Below are 15,491 nucleotides of genomic sequence, written 5' to 3'. Positions count from 1 at the left end.
CTTGGCCTCCTAAAGCGCAGGAATTATACACAAGAGCCACTGTGTCCAGCCTAGTAATTCTTCAGTGGCATGCATAACTCTGTTTAATTTTCTTCACTTAAAATTAGCCGGGTGTGGTGGCGGGCACCTGTAGTCCCAGCTACTGGGGAGGCTGAGGCAGGAGAATGGCGTGAACCCGGGAGGTGGAGCTTGCAGTGAGCCGAGGTCCTGCCACTGCACTCCAGCCTGGGCCACAGAGCAAGACTCCGTCTCAAAAAAAAATTTTTTTTTCTTCACTTGATGAAAATATTTTTTCTAATTTGTTTTTTTGAATCAAGATCCAGATGTTCTCTATACATGTGTTTCGTAATGTCTCTTAAGTGTCTAAGTCTCTAATAGTTTCCTGTCTTTACTGAAGAAAACCTGAGGTTGATCCTATGACCTATATTTGGCTGATTGGTATCATTGTGATATTGTTTCACATGATTTTTAACCCCCGTGGTTTTTGTAAAATGGTAGATTCAGAAGGTTGATTTTACATATATATAAACCTATATACATAGGTTCTGTTTTTTTTTTTCTTTCTTTTTTGAGACAGAGTCTTGCCCTCTTGCCCAGGTTGGAGTGCAGTGGCGCTATCTCGGCTCATTACAACCTCTGATTCCCAGGTGATTCTCCTGCCTCAGCCTCCCAAGTAGCTGGGATTATAGGTGCCTTGCCACCATGGCAGCCTGGTTTTTTTTTCCTTTGTGTTGGAGTCTCGCTCTGTCGCCAAGGCTGGAATGCTGTGGGAGCGTGATCTTGGCTCACTGCAACCTCCACCTCGCAGGTTCAAGCGATATACCTGGCTAACTTTTGTATTTTTAGTAGAGGTAGGGTTTCCCCATGTTGGCCAGGCTGGTCTCGAACCCCGGACTTCAAATGATCCGCCTGCTTCGGCCTCCCAGAGTGCTGGGATTACAGGCATGAGCCACTGCACCCGACCTCTTTTTCTTTCTTTTAGACAAGAATATATCATAGGAGATGCAGTGTGCTTCCTGTTGCATCATCAAGAGGTGCAAAATGTCAGGTTTTAGTTTTGGTGATCATAAACATCATCAGTTGGTTCAGTGATTTCAGTTTTGTCCATTCATCTTGAATTTCCCCATTAATCTTGTACTAAGTGGTTTTTACGGTTTGAGAGCCATGGATGATAGATATCCTGGAAGACTTCAGTTATAAGGAACAATTAATGGAAGAATTCTAAATCATTTAAAATGCAAGACTCCCAGGAATTAATGTGTGCTCATTCTTTTCTTTTTTCCTTCCGTCCGTCTGCCCATCCGTCCCTCCCTCCCTCCCTTCTTTTTTTTTTTTTTTTTTTTTTTTTGACAGAGTCTTGCCCTGTTTCTCAGGCTGGAGTGCAGTGGCACAGTCTCTGTTCACTGCAACCTCTGCCTCCCAGGTTCATGCAATCCTCCTGCCTCAACCCCCCTAGTAGCTGGGATTACAGGTGCCCACCACCAAGCCTGGCTTTTTTTTTTTTTTTGAGATGGAATCTCACTCAGTTGCCCAGGGTGGAGTGTAGTGGTGCTATCTCGGCTCACTGCAACCTCCGCCTCCCGCGTTCAAGTGATTCTCCCACCTTAGCCTCCCAAGTAGCTGGGATTAACAGGTGTGCACCACCACGCCCAGCTAATTTTTGTATTTTCAGTGGAGGCAGGGTTTCACCGTGTTGGCCAGGCTGGTCTTGAACTCCTGACCTCAGGTGATCCACCCACCTTGGCTTCCCAAAGTGCTGGGATTACAGGCATGAGCCACCACGCCCGGCCTATTTTTTTTATTTTTTTTATTCTGAGATGGAGTTTCACTCTTGTTGCCCAGGCTGGAGTGCAATGGCGCCATCTCGGCTCACTGCAACCTCCGCCTCCTGGGTTCACGCGATTCTCCTACCTCAGCCTCCGTAGTAGCTGGGATTACAGGTGCCCGCCACCATACCTGGCTAATTCTTACATTTTTAGTAGAGACAGGGTTTCACCATGTTGGCCAGGCTGGTCTTGAACTCCTGATCTCAGGTGATCCGCCCGCCTTGGCCTCCCAAAGTGGTAGGATTACAGGCATGAGCCACCTTGCCCGGCCCGCCTGTTATATATATATATTTTTCAAGGCAGAGTCTTGTTCTTTTGCCCAGGCTGGTCTCATACTCCTGGGCTCAAGCAGTCCTGCTGCCTTGGCCTCCCACAGTGCTGGGTAGAATACTATCTCAGATCATCATGGTGGTAGTTTCTGGTTGTTTGGCTGCTAGTGTTTGGGGGGTTAGAAAATTTACATCTTCGGGAGGGTACTATTCTGTCTGGCTTCTGGCCCCCAAAGTTTCACATCCATTTCACATATAAGATGCATGTATTCTATTCCAAATTACCCAAAGTATCAGCCCATCGATACTTTCGTAAAATCTTTGATAATTGGGGTGGGGGGTGTGGAGTAAAATCTCATCTACATCTCATCAGTTCCACCTGAGGATATCCTCAGGCTCAAGCCTTTTCTTACATTTTGTCCTTTTTCTCACAGTCCAAGCTGGCAGTGTTTCTGCTGGTATAAAATTCTCAAGAACCTTGTGAGTCTCGTTTGTGTGTTGTGGGAATTCATTCCATTAGACAAACAGGAGGCTCCTCCACAAACAGATGGGATAATCTCATCTCTATTTCTGGTTTCTGCTGAGATGGTTGTGTCAGTTGCCTGGTCTCTTCAAAGAGCCCTCAGTATGAATGAATATTCTGATCTTTTGATTCTTCTGAGGCGGCAGAAAAAGGTTGTACAACTGCACCCTTGGCTTTTTCTCCAGAGCACACATTCCTTGCAGTGAATCCCCTAATTTTAGCATCTTTTGCTATATGGAAGACAGAATTTCCCAAATCAAGTACTGGTTCCTTTTGGCTTAATAGTTCTTCCCTCAATCTCTCTCTCTTTTTTTTTTTTTTTTGCATTTTATATAAGCAGTAGGAAGAAACCAGAAAACCTCCCCAGCTAAATATCCAAGTTCATTGTTTACAAGTTCTGCTTTCCTTACAACTGTAGGACACAATTCAGCTAAGTTTCTCCTACTATTTGAGGACCCCCTTTCCTCCCATTTCCAGTAGCATGCTCCTCACTTCCTTCTGAGCCTTCACTATGAGGATTTTTTTTTTTTTTCCCTCGAGATGGAGTCTTGCTGTGTCACCCAGGCTGGAGTGCAATGGCGCAATCTTGGCTCACTGCCACCCCCGCCTCCCGGGTTCAAGCAATTCTCCTGCCTCAGCCTCCCGAGTAGCTGGGATTACAGGCATCCATTACCACACCCGGCTAATTTTTGTATTTTTAGTAGAGACCGGGTTTCACCATGTTGGCTAAGCTGGTCTCGAACTCCTGACCTCATGATCTGCCTGTCTTGGCTTCCCAAAGTGCTGGCATAGGTGTGACCACCGCGCCTGGGCCCCAGCAGGATTTTTAATGTCCATATTTCTATTAACAGTCTTTATGATGATTTACATATTCTTTAACACTGTATGTTCTATTACATTTTTCCTTTTTTTAGACAGGGTCTCTCTAGCCCAGACTGGAGTGCAGTGGTGCAATCACGGGTCACTGCAGCCTTGACCTGTGCTCAAGTAACTTCCCAGTTCAGCCTCCCGAGAAGTTGGGACCACAGGCAAGCCACCATGCCTGGTAACTTTTAAATTTTTGTAGAGATAGGGTCTCCCTATGTCGCTCAGGCTGGTCTTCAACTCCTGGGCTCAAGCCATCCTCCCACCTCAGCCACCCAAAGTGCTGGGATTACAGGTGTGAGCCACCACGCACTTCTTCTGTTGTGCTTTTCATTTCCTTCAGAGTCCTCACTAGCAGAGTTGCTAACCCATACTTCTACTAATAATTAAGGCATTCTAGGCTTTTCCTGTCATCTTCAGAATTCTTCAGCCTCTGCCCATTGCCCAATTCCAAAGCCACTTCCACACTGTTAGGTATTTGTTAGAGAAGCATCCCACTTGGAGGTACCAAAATCTGTATTTCGTATTGTTGCTTTAACAACCTAACACAAACTTTGTGGTTTAGAACAATACCAGTTCTTTATAGTTCTGGAAGTCAGAAATACGTCTTATGGGACTAAAAGTGTCAGCAGGGCTATTTTCCTTCTGGAGCGCTAGGGAAGAATCTTTATCCTTGCATTTTCCAGCTTCTAGAGGCTTTCTGGATTCTTTGGCTCATGTCCATGTCACTCCAGCATCAACTTCATCACATCTCCTCTGATTCTGAACTTTGGACCCTGTCTTGTGTTTTTTTTTTTAGACAAAGTTTCACTCTTGTTGCCCAGGCTGGAATGCAATGGTGTGATCTTGGCTCACTGCAACCTCCACCTCCTGGGTTCAAGCGATTCTCCTGCCTCAGCCTCCCGAGTAGCTGGGATTACAGGTGCATGCCACTGCACCCAGCTGATTTTTGTATTTTTAGTAGGGACAGGGTTTCATCATATTGGTCAGGCTGGTCTCGAACTCCTGATCTCAGGTGATCCACCTGCCTTGGCCTCCCAAAGTGCTGGGATTACAGGTGTCAGCCACCGCGCCCAGCCTGGCCCCCCTCTTATAAGGTTACTTGTGATTGGCCGGGTGCGGTGGCTCACGCCTGTAATCCCAGCTCTTTAGGAGGGTGAGGGGGGTGATCTTCAGGAGTTTGAGACCAGCCTGGCCAACATGGTGAAACCCCATCTCAAAATACAAAAATTAGCTGGGCATGGTGGCGGGCACCTGTAATCCCAGCTACTTGGGAGGCTGAGGCAGGAGAATCACTTGAACATGGGAGGCGGATGTTGCAGTGAGCTGAGATTGCACCATTGCACTCCAGCCCGGGCAACAGTGTGAGACTCCGTCTCAAAAAAAAAAAAAAAAAAGAATACTTGTGATACTTGTGGTTGCACTGGGGCTGTCGGATAATCTGGGGTAATCTTTCCGTCTCAAATCTTTTTTGTCTTGTTTTTTATTTTGTTTTCTCGAGACAGAGTTTTGCTCTGTTGCCCAGGCTGGAGTGCGGCGGTGCAATCTCGGCTCACTGCAAGCTCTGCCTCCCGGGTTCACGCCATTCTGCTGCCTCAGCCTCCCGAGTAGCTGGGACTACAGTCACCCGCCACCACGGCCGGCTAATTTTTTATATTTTTAGTAGAGATGCGGTTTCACCGTGTTAGCCAGGATGGTCTCGATCTCCTGACCTCGTGATCCACCCGCCTCGGCCTTCCAAAATGCTGGGATTACAGGCATGAGTCATGGCGCCCGGCCTCAAAATTTTTTTTTGTTTTTTTGAGGCAGAGTCTCACTCTATTGCCCAGGCTGGAATGCAGTGGCGTGATCCGGCTCACTGCAACCTCCACCTCCTGGGTTCAAGCGATTCTCCTGCCTTAGCCTCTTGAGTAGCTGGGATTACAGGCATTCACCGCTGTGTCCAGCTGATTTTTGTATTTTTAGTAGAGATGAGGTGTCACCATGTTGGACAGGCTGGTCTTGAACTAATGACCTCAGGTGATCCACCTGCCTCAGCCTCCCAAAGTGCTGGGATTACAGGCATGAGCCACCGCACACGGCCCTATCTCAAGCTTCTTAACTGCACCTGCTAAATCCCGTTTGCCATGTAAGGTAACGTACCAACAGGTTTCAGAGATTAGGATGTGGACATTTTGGGGGGCTGTTTTTCTGCCTGCAATACCTGCTCTCCAGTGAATTCATGTTTAGTGGAGGACAACATTTGAGGCACTTACATGGATGCTAGGGGACATATATGTGAATGTTAGGCAAAAGTGCTGCCTGAAGCCGGAAAATACCTTTTTAATATTAGTTTTTTTCACCCAATTTGATGTGTTATTCTATCCCACTTAAAATACATGAACTAATAAAACCAGATTTTTTTCACCTGTGTGGTTGCTGTTCAGGAATGTAGGCTCAATGTTGTCTCACTTTAGCATCTGTATGTGAGATTTTCTAATTTTTGTAACCCGATGTAAATCATAGCAGCTTTGTTGGCCAAATCCAGCCTGCTGGCCAGTTTACAACTGCTGCTTTAGGATTAGTGATGTGATCCAATGACAGCTCATAGTTGGGATTGGAATCCCGGATGTTTAAACTGTCTCAAATGGTAAGTAGGCATCATCCAGTCAGATTAGTCAAGTGGCAGGGGGCATAAAGGACGGGGTGCTGCAGGCAAAAGGAGCATCATGAAGAAAGGCAAGATCAGTGTGAGCAGAGAAAAGAAGGCCATTTAGCAGACTGGCAAGATAGGTCTGACTCTTATTGGTTACAACCCTAAAGAATTTTACATAAATCTTCACATAACTAAAGATTTAAGTGGGCTGGAGGCAAGGCCTTATTCTCATCCACCCAATGATGTCACCAAACACTAAATCTTGTCTCCTGAGCTCTAAAGGGGCTGACAGTTGGTATTGCCTTTTGTCTGACATCCAGCAGGATCTATTTTCTCCAGCATTGCAAGCAGATCTCAAGACTCATTCTGACTAGGTCATCTTGGGTCTTAAACCCACCAGTCACTATGCCTAGGGAGATTGGATGGATGGATTAGCTTAATCTAGCGCTTGATCCATACTTAAAGCTGGGGATGCAGTTCCCTTCCCCACAACCAGAGGGCTCCCCAAATGGAACTGAGATAAGTGGGTAGGGGGAGCAGATGCTAGGACAACATAGCTAACACCTCTTGAATCCTGCTAATATGTGATCTCTGCATCCTAGAGTCAGGGACGTAATGGATAAAGGTGGTATGGACATGTTGAGAAGGCCTCATTTGAGTGAGGAATGACCCTGCTTGTTTCAGATCAGCTATTTAAGGTAAAAGTGAAGCTGCTTGAACAAAAGACCCCCAAATACAGAGGCCTTAACAAGACATGTTTTAATTTTTCTCATTTTGCAGAGCTCAGTTTTCCAGAGCTGGGAGGGGGGAACTCTGGCATCTTCACAATACTTCCATTTCTGAATTCAGGTTGGCTGATCCCATGGACACCTCTCAGTCAGCAGAGAAAGGAAAAGGGCAAGGGATGTATATTTTTGTCATGGCTTCATCTAAGTGACACACATTCCTTTGACTCGATTCTCATTGGCCATAATCATAAACCAGACAGGTGGGAGGATGGGGTCTGTAGTGGGTGGTCATATGCCCACTTAAAACTTGTCACATTTCAGGTATGATATTCTGGTGACTATTCTAAGTACTTTTCCTGTCCTGTCTGATCCTCAACCACATGTCAGCTGCTTCTCTCTTTGGCTTGTGCCTCCTGGCTGCTGCTAGGGTGCTCATCACTAGTTAGGTCCCGTGGTGGAGGGAGTCCCTGCAGCTGAGGCACCATGCTTGAAAGGGGAAAGCGGCTGTAACCGAATTTGCTGCGGGCCCTCACCTGAATTCCCCACCCCAGTTCCCCTCATTGCTGACACCATGCGGGAGTAACCATCAGAACGTCTCCTACCAGGGACCTCTCCTGTCTTCCTGGTCCTTGTCTAACGATCTTCTGGTCCCAGCGATGTGCTCAGGACAGTGACCGCACTTCTCCAGCCACCCTCCTCCCCTAAGTGGCACTTTTTGCCTGGAACTTAAATTTTTATTTTAAAAGAGGATGACCTCAAGCATTGTCCAGCTCTGAAAGGCCCCGCGATTCCAACAGACCAGCTCAGAAAAACTAGAAATGGCCCTAAGAAGTGACAAGGAAAAGTGAAGGAGTTTACGAAGCCCGGCCAGCTCCAACTCCTGCAGGACGCACACTCCAGCTCCCACTAGGGGAGCTGTCGGGGCCGTAGATCCCTCGTCGCAGAGATGAGGTCGAGTAATTTCCAAAAGGGGATATTTGCTCTAACAGAAGAACCAAGAAGGAAGCCGGTGGGATTAGAGGAGCGACAATCACTCAGCCTTCCACATAACGCGCCCAGCGCCGCCTGCTTCCGCAGTACCGATAGTGAACGCAAGACATTTAGTACTCCTGTTTCTAGAGCTAAGACCCGCCGCCTGGGCTGAGTCCGAAAACCGCCAGTCCCTCTGCGAAAGCCCGATCACACGTCTGCGTGTGATGATGATGCCTGCCGGCGCTACCGGAAGACCGCCTGACGCAGCGCCAGAATTTTCTCTCCCAATCTCCGGCCGGATCTCCCTTTCACTTCCGGTCCTCCCTTTCACTTCCGGTCCTCCCTTTCACTTCCGGTCCTCCCTTTCACTTCCGGTCCCTTTCTTTTACGTTTCCGACAAAACATCAGGCTCTGTGGGCAGTTAGAATCCTCAGTTCCTGCGAGCGTCGGCTTCGTCCGGGCACTTCCGGTACTCTCGTTCACTTCCTGTCCCTTTGTTTTACGTTTCCGACAAAACAGTGTGGGCAGTTAGAATCTTCAGTTTCTGTGAGCGTCCGCTTCGTCTGGGCACTTCCGGTACTCCCATTCAGTTCCGGTGCCTGTCTTTTACGTTTCCGGCAAAACATCAGTGTCTGTGGGTGGTTAGAATCTTCAGGTCCTGTGAGCGTCGGCGTCTTCTGGGCCTGTGGAGTTTGTTGGACAGGGGCCGCGGGGCTCCAGGACGGCGCCCTTAGCGACACCATGGTGAGTAGGGTGGGCGGGTGAGGGAGCGAGTGGATGGGCGGGCAAGCGGGGGGGCGCCCAGTCCACCTGGGGCGCTCATTCGGTAGAGGCTCAGACGTGCAGTGCTGAGGGCTTCAAGTTCCTTGGTGTAACGAGGGGATTCTCTTCCTGCCTCCATTAGCTGTCACAAATTGGAAAACTGGAAACTCGGGAGCCGCGTTACCGTCCTGGACAGTGTCTTAATCCCGATGAAGCTCTTTAGGTTAACCTGAGGGAAATTAAGACACAGAGAAGCGCTAGGTCCCTCTCCGAGTTACGGTGCATAGTGTGGGCCGGCTGTTTGTCCCTAAATACCACAGAGAAGATTAAGAGCAGTTGTGACTATATGATTCTGGGATTATTTCATTTATGTCCGTTCTCAGTCTGCTCCATAATATACAAACATCACGAGGGTAGGGTCTTTTCCTTATTGCTTCCTTAATGTCTGACACAGAGTCGTTGCAGATGTTCAATAACTATTGAATAAATGAATGGCATAGACAAAGTGTTCTATGAGGGTGTGCTCTCTGTGGTCTGGCGTCATTTGTTGGTTTCTTCATTTCTTCAAGAAGCATTTACGACGTGTAAATTTAAGAATACACGTAGTGCCGGTACAAAGATGATTGGTACCGGCACTACGTAATATTGGCTACTGTATTATTTTCATTAAGTGAAGCCCCTATAAGAAACACTGGGCGTCATGGTTAGGTTATAAGAGATATATTGGAAGCCATTGTAGATTGATGAGCACAAGCTCCCAAGAAAAAGAGAGAAACCAGTGGAATAGAAGTAGCCGTTTCGCGGGAGGCTGAGGCAGGAGAATGGCGTGAACCCGGGAGGCGGAGTTTGCAGTGAGCCGAGATCGCGCCACTGCACTCCAGCCTGGGCGACAGAGTGAGACTCCGTCTCAAAGAAAAAAAAAAAAAAAAGTAGTAGCCGTTTCTGTGAGAAGGTATATCCCAAATTACTGCGGTGTTTGCCTATCTACCAAGCATTTGCCAAGTTTGTTTCTGTGTCAGTTGAAGGGGAGAATCTCAAAAGAGATTTAAATTGAACTCGATTTTGCTGAGTGTCTATAAATTGCATGCCTGGTGTATTTGTCTCATGAAGATATCGTGACAGCTCTGTAAGATGAGGTATGATCTCTATTGTAAAGATGGGGAAACTGAGTGATAGAGAGACTACTTCTCACAGATGGTAAGTGGAAGAACTGGGAATGTAAGTCCCTGACTTAGCCAGGACTCTTTCTACCTAGACTACAACCCAGAAAACTCGTTCTCTGTCGGACACTGTGTTTCAGGGATAGTTGAGTTGACATTTAGTGTGACAGAACTTACATAAAACTTTACGAAAGGCAGTCTTCAGACTTATTTTCCCCAAATACCACTGGCAGGGAACAGGCAATTGTGATGCTGGGTGTTAAATGCCATGGTAAGTATAATCCTTGATAGAGGACACCAGCCTAACTGGGAAGAAGGGGTCACAGAATAATGTTCTGGGTGGTCATGACACAAGTAAAATTTGAAGGAAGAATAATGCAAGTTAGCCAGATACAAGGTGTTAGGGTCAGTGGAGGAGTAAAGATTTTAAGTAGAGGGAGGAGCAGCCTTGGTCACAGGATTTGGACATCTTTTGATTTTTGTTTATTGTTGTTCATATAGTACTTCAAGTGGTTTGCTTGTGATTGTATTCTTGTAAAACTTTTCACTAAAAAGTAAATGGCAAGAAAAAAATATATTTTAAACATGGGCATTTTTCTTCTCTTTTCTCTCTTTCCAGGCCCGAAATGCAGAAAAGGCCATGTAAGTATCAACTTGTTTTTGGCTGTAAATTTTTTGTAACTTAAAAACCACCATGTAACTCTTTGTGTATTTCCTCTTTTTGGTATCTGAGCCTTTTGAGAAGCTGTTTCTTTCTTTACATATGTTATGTTCTTACATATGCAAAAACATTCCTGTTTTTGCCCATTTGTTTTCTCCATTTATGTGTTTTCTCACAGTTTCCAGAACTTAAACACTGGATGAACATTTGTTCACCTGTGGTTGGTGCAGGGGTTGTGAGAGTGACAGCCAGGGAACACCATGATGTTAGTCTTTTAACACCTGGATGTATTGCTTATCACAGTGGTCTGATAAGTAAAGTTTCCCACAGTCCTTATGTGTAGTGTAAGTAAAATAGATTCTTGGGTGTTCAGGAATACAAATTGCCTCATAATCCCTACTCCTGAGAACATGGAAATCCCTAACTATTCTGTGGTTTCTTAATTACAATATATGTATATGAATGACATTAAATATGGTCATAAGCAGATCTACCCCATACAGGAACATGGGTAATGAGAAGTCCGTATGAGCAGGATCTAATGGAGTCTTTTATCTTTTATATCGCTGGTAGGACGGCCTTAGCAAGATTTCGCCAGGCTCAGCTGGAAGAGGGAAAAGTGAAGGTTAGTGTAAATCTTCCTCATGAATTGTAAAGTATCAAGAATAAATGCAGGCTGGGCGCAGTGGCTCATGCCTGTAATCCCAATACTTCGGGAGGCTGAGGCGGGTGGATCACTTGAGTCTAGGAGTTTGAGACCAGTCTGGGCAACATGGCAAAATCCCTTCTTTACAAAAAATACAAAGATTAGCTTAACCAGGCATGGTGGCGCCTGCCTGTAGTCCCAGCTACTGGGGAGGCTGAGGCAGGAGAATCACTTGAATGCAGGAGTCTTACACTGCAGGGAGCCATCATCATGCCACTGCACTCCAGCCTGGGTGACACAGTGAGAACCTGTCAAAAAAAAAAAAAAAGTAGGGTGCAGTGACTCACGCCTGTAATCCCAGCACTTTGAGAGGCTGAGGGGGGTGGATCACTTGAGGACAGGAGTTTGAGGCCAGCCTGGCTAACATGGTGAAACCCCATCTCTACTAAAAATACAAAAATTAGCTGGGCATGGTGGCAGGCACCTGTAATCCCAGCTACTTGAGGCTGAGGCAGAAGAATCACTTGAGCCGTGGAGACGGAGTTTGCAGTGCACCGAGAGCGCGCTGCTGCACTCCAGGTCAACAGACTTCAAACTTCAAAATTTCCTATTTCTTATCTGTACCTGCTGACGCTCTTGAGAGTCTGTACACTTGAATTCCAATACCTCCCCATAGCTGAGGCAGGGTGATGGATCTGGCTGCTTGTTTTTCATTTTCTTCTGTATTATGATGACTGAGCCCGGCCCTTTTTTTTTTTTTTTTTTTTTTGAGATGGACACTCTGTCGCTCAGGCTGGAGTGCAGTGGCGTGATCTTGGCTCACTGCAACCTCCAACTCCCTGGTTCAAGCAATTCCCCTGCCTCAGCCTCCTGAGTAGCTGGAATTACAGGCACATATCACCACACCCAGCTAATTTTTTTGTATTTTTAGTAGAGATGGGGTTTCACCATGTTGGCCAGACTGGTCTCAAACTCCAGGCCTCAGGCAATCTGCCTGCCTTGACCTCCCAAAGTGGGAATTACAGGGATGAACCGCCGTGCCCAGCCTGATGACTGGGTCCTTTATTATTCCAGCTCTAATATTGAATAGGGACTGGAGTATGATGTGGAGAACAGCTGTAAGCTGAAACCGGTAAATTATTTCATTTCTTAGAGACTCACCCAAATTAGAGATAATATATACCATTCTTTGGATTTTTTTTTTTAATTTTATATACACACATGTGTATGAATACACCCATATTTATGTATGTTTGTTTTAAACACTGATAGACGTTGTTTCTTAAGGTACTATAAATATGCCATGAAATAGCTATAACCTAGTTTGGCTGTCTCTCTATTGCAGGACAGTTAAGTTCTTTCCAATATTAAATACAATGCAATCATGTTTTTCCTAAGGAGACATTGTAGAATGAGGTTTAAGGCTTGATGAGGATCATCTGGAATGAAAACTTCAAATGTTTTTGGGCCATTAAATGATTTAGGCTTAAGGCCTGAATCAGTTCTGAATGTTGTATGAAACTTGTAAATAGTATAATGGAAATGTGTTATTTTTTTCTCCTTAGGAACGAAGACCCTTTCTGGCCTCAGAATGTACTGAACTGCCTAAAGCTGAGAAGTGGAGACGACAGGTATGTTCTGGGTAAATCTGATTTCAGTAGAAGTAACAAGTCTCTCATTTCTTCTTATTATCTAAATGACTGTTAGACCAAAAGTCTAAGTATTTTTAAATACTAATTTTGAATTACAGTTTTTCTGTGCTTTCTAACATATTCAAAAATTATTAAAATGTATTACTTTTTTTTAATAGATCATTGGAGAGATCTCTAAAAAAGTGGCTCAGATTCAGAATGGTAAGCAAACTTATTCCTTTAAAGTGCTTGATTCTCAAATCCACAATTAGACTTGAGGACTTCAGTACTCCTTTCAAAATAATCAATAGAGCAGGTAGATAGTAAATCAGTAAGGACATAGAAGAGCCAATCAATACGATCAGTCAGTTTGATGTAGTTGAAAGTTGTAGAATACTCTATCTCACAACACTGTACCTAACAATAAAGAATACGTCTTTTTTTTTTTTTTTTTTTGAGACAGAGTCTCACTCTGTCACCCAGGCTGGAGTGCAGTGGTGCGATCTCGGTTCACTGCAGGCTCAGCCTCCTGGGTTCGTTCACGCCATTCTCCTGCCTCAGCCTCCCGAATAGCTGGGACTACAGGTGCCCACCACCACGCTCGGCTAATTTTTTTGTACTTTCAGTAGAGACAGGGTTTCACCATGTCAGCCAGGATGGTCTTGATCTCCTGACCTTGCAATTCGCCCGCCTCAGCCTCCCAAAGTGCTGGGATTATAGGTATGAGCCACTGTGCCCGGCCTAATACATGGTCTTTTTTAAGAGCACATGGAACATTCACCAAAATAAAACATATTCTGGGCTGCAGAACAAATGTTAGCAAATTTAAAATATTTGAGGCCGGGCACAGTAGCTCACGCCTGTAATCCCAGCATTTTGGGAGGCCGAGGAGGGAGGATCACCTAAGGTCTGGGGTTTGAGACCAGCCTGACCAACATGGAGAAACCCCATCTCTACTGAAAATGCAAAATTAGCTGGACGTGGTAGTGCATGCTTGTAATCCCAGCTACTTGGGAGGCTGAGGCAGGAGAATCGCTTGAACCTGATGGGCGGAGGTTACAGTGAGCCAAGATCACACTATTGCATTCCAGCTTCAGCAACAAGAGTGAAACTCCATCTCAAAAAAAAAAAAAAAAAAAAATTGAAATTACACAGAGTATTTTCTCTGATTATAACAACAGATTCATATCTGAAAAATTCCTAAATATTTGGAAATTAAACAACGTATTTGTAAATAATTCATGTGTCTTGAGAGGAAACGGCAAAGAAATTAGAAGATATTTTGAATTTAATTAGAGTGAAAACGTAATGTCAAAATTTAGGGGATGAAAAAATTTATGGGATATAGTGCTTTAGATAAAAATGTATAGCACTGACCTGGAGCGGTGGCTCACACCTGTAATCCCAGCACTTTGGGAGGCCGAGGCTGGTGGATCACGAGGTTAGGAGATAAGAGACTATCCTGGCCAACATGGTGAAACCCTGTCTCTACTAAAAATACAAATATTAGCTGGATGTGGTGTCGTGTGCCTGTAATCCCAGCTACTCAGGAGGCTGAAGCAGGAGAATCGCTTGAACCCAGGAGGTGGAGGTTGTAGTGAGCCAAGATCGTGCCACTGCACTCCATGACTCCATCTCAAAACAAACAAACAAACAAACAAAAAATACATATATAGCACTGAAATAATAGAAAATTATGAAAGTTTTCAAATCAGTGATCTAAGCTTCTACCCTGTGAAATTAGAAAAGAAGAGCAAATTAAACCCAAAGCAAGCAGAAGGAAGGAAATAGTAAAGATAAGAAATCAATAGCATTGAAAACAAGATGAATAGAGAAAACAGACCAACAGCTGGTTCTTTGAAAAGATCAATAAAATTGCCGGTCGTGGTGGCTCACGACTGTAATCCCAGCACTTTGGGAGGCCGAGGCGGGCGGATGACGAGGTCGTCAGGAGATCGAGACCATCCTGGCTAACACGGTGAAACCCCATCTTTACTAAAAATACAAAAAATTAGCTGGATGTGGTGGCAGGCGCCTGTAATCCCAGCTACTTGGGAGGCTGAGGCAGGAGAATGGCGTGAACCCGAGAGGTGGAGCTTGCAGTGAGCTGAGATCGTGCCACTGCACTCCAGCCTGGGAGACAGAGCAAGACTCTGTCTCAAAAAAAAAAAAAAAGATCAATAAAATTGATAAACTTCTAGTCAGACTGAGCAAGAAAAAATATACACAAATTAAGAATATTAGGAACCAAATTGGGAATATTACTATAGAATCTATATACATTAAAATGATAATAAGAAAATATTACAGACAATGTTATGCCCATAAATTCTACAACTTAGATGAAATAGGTCAATTCCTTACAAGACACAAACTGCCAAAGCTCACTTAAGAGAAGTGGTCCTTTTTTTTTTTTTTTTTTTTTTTTTGAGATGGAGTCTCACTCTGTCACCCAGGCTAGAGTGCAGTGGCGAGTTCTCGGCTCACTGCACTGGGTTCAAGCAATTTCTCCCTGGGTTCACCTCCCTGGGTTCAAGCAATTTCTCCTGCCTCAGCCTCCCAAGTAGCTGGGATTACAGGCACCCTCCATCATACCTGGCTAATTTTTTTTTTTTGAGACGGAGTCTCACTCTGTCACCCAGGCTGGAGTGCAGTGGCGCCATCTCAGCTCACTGCAGGCTCCGCCCCCCGGGGTTCACGCCATTCTCCTGCCTCAGCCTCCTGCGTAGCTGGGACTACAGGCGCCCACCACCTCGCCTGGCTAACTTTTTGTATTTTTAGTAGAGACGGGGTTTCACCGTGTTAGCCAGGATG

General features: G+C 45.4%; 1 protein-coding gene across 1 annotated transcript in view; it reads left to right on the top strand.

Moving 5' to 3' along the window:
• Positions 1–8,170: 8,170 nt before the first annotated feature.
• Positions 8,171–15,491, top strand: part of ISY1 (ISY1 splicing factor homolog) — a 32,228-nt gene continuing 24,907 nt past the window's right edge. The window contains exons 1-5 of the mRNA XM_004036273.4: positions 8,171–8,561; positions 10,359–10,381; positions 10,974–11,025; positions 12,612–12,677; positions 12,857–12,899. Of these exons, the coding sequence (XP_004036321.4) occupies positions 8,559–8,561; positions 10,359–10,381; positions 10,974–11,025; positions 12,612–12,677; positions 12,857–12,899 (187 nt within the window). The 5' untranslated portion in view covers positions 8,171–8,558. The remainder of the gene's footprint in view (positions 8,562–10,358; positions 10,382–10,973; positions 11,026–12,611; positions 12,678–12,856; positions 12,900–15,491) is intronic.

This window comes from Gorilla gorilla, chromosome 2 (assembly GCF_029281585.2).
Source record: "Gorilla gorilla gorilla isolate KB3781 chromosome 2, NHGRI_mGorGor1-v2.1_pri, whole genome shotgun sequence".
In the NCBI taxonomy this organism is placed as follows: domain Eukaryota; kingdom Metazoa; phylum Chordata; class Mammalia; order Primates; family Hominidae; genus Gorilla; species Gorilla gorilla.
This window is presented reverse-complemented; position numbering and strand designations above follow the sequence as displayed.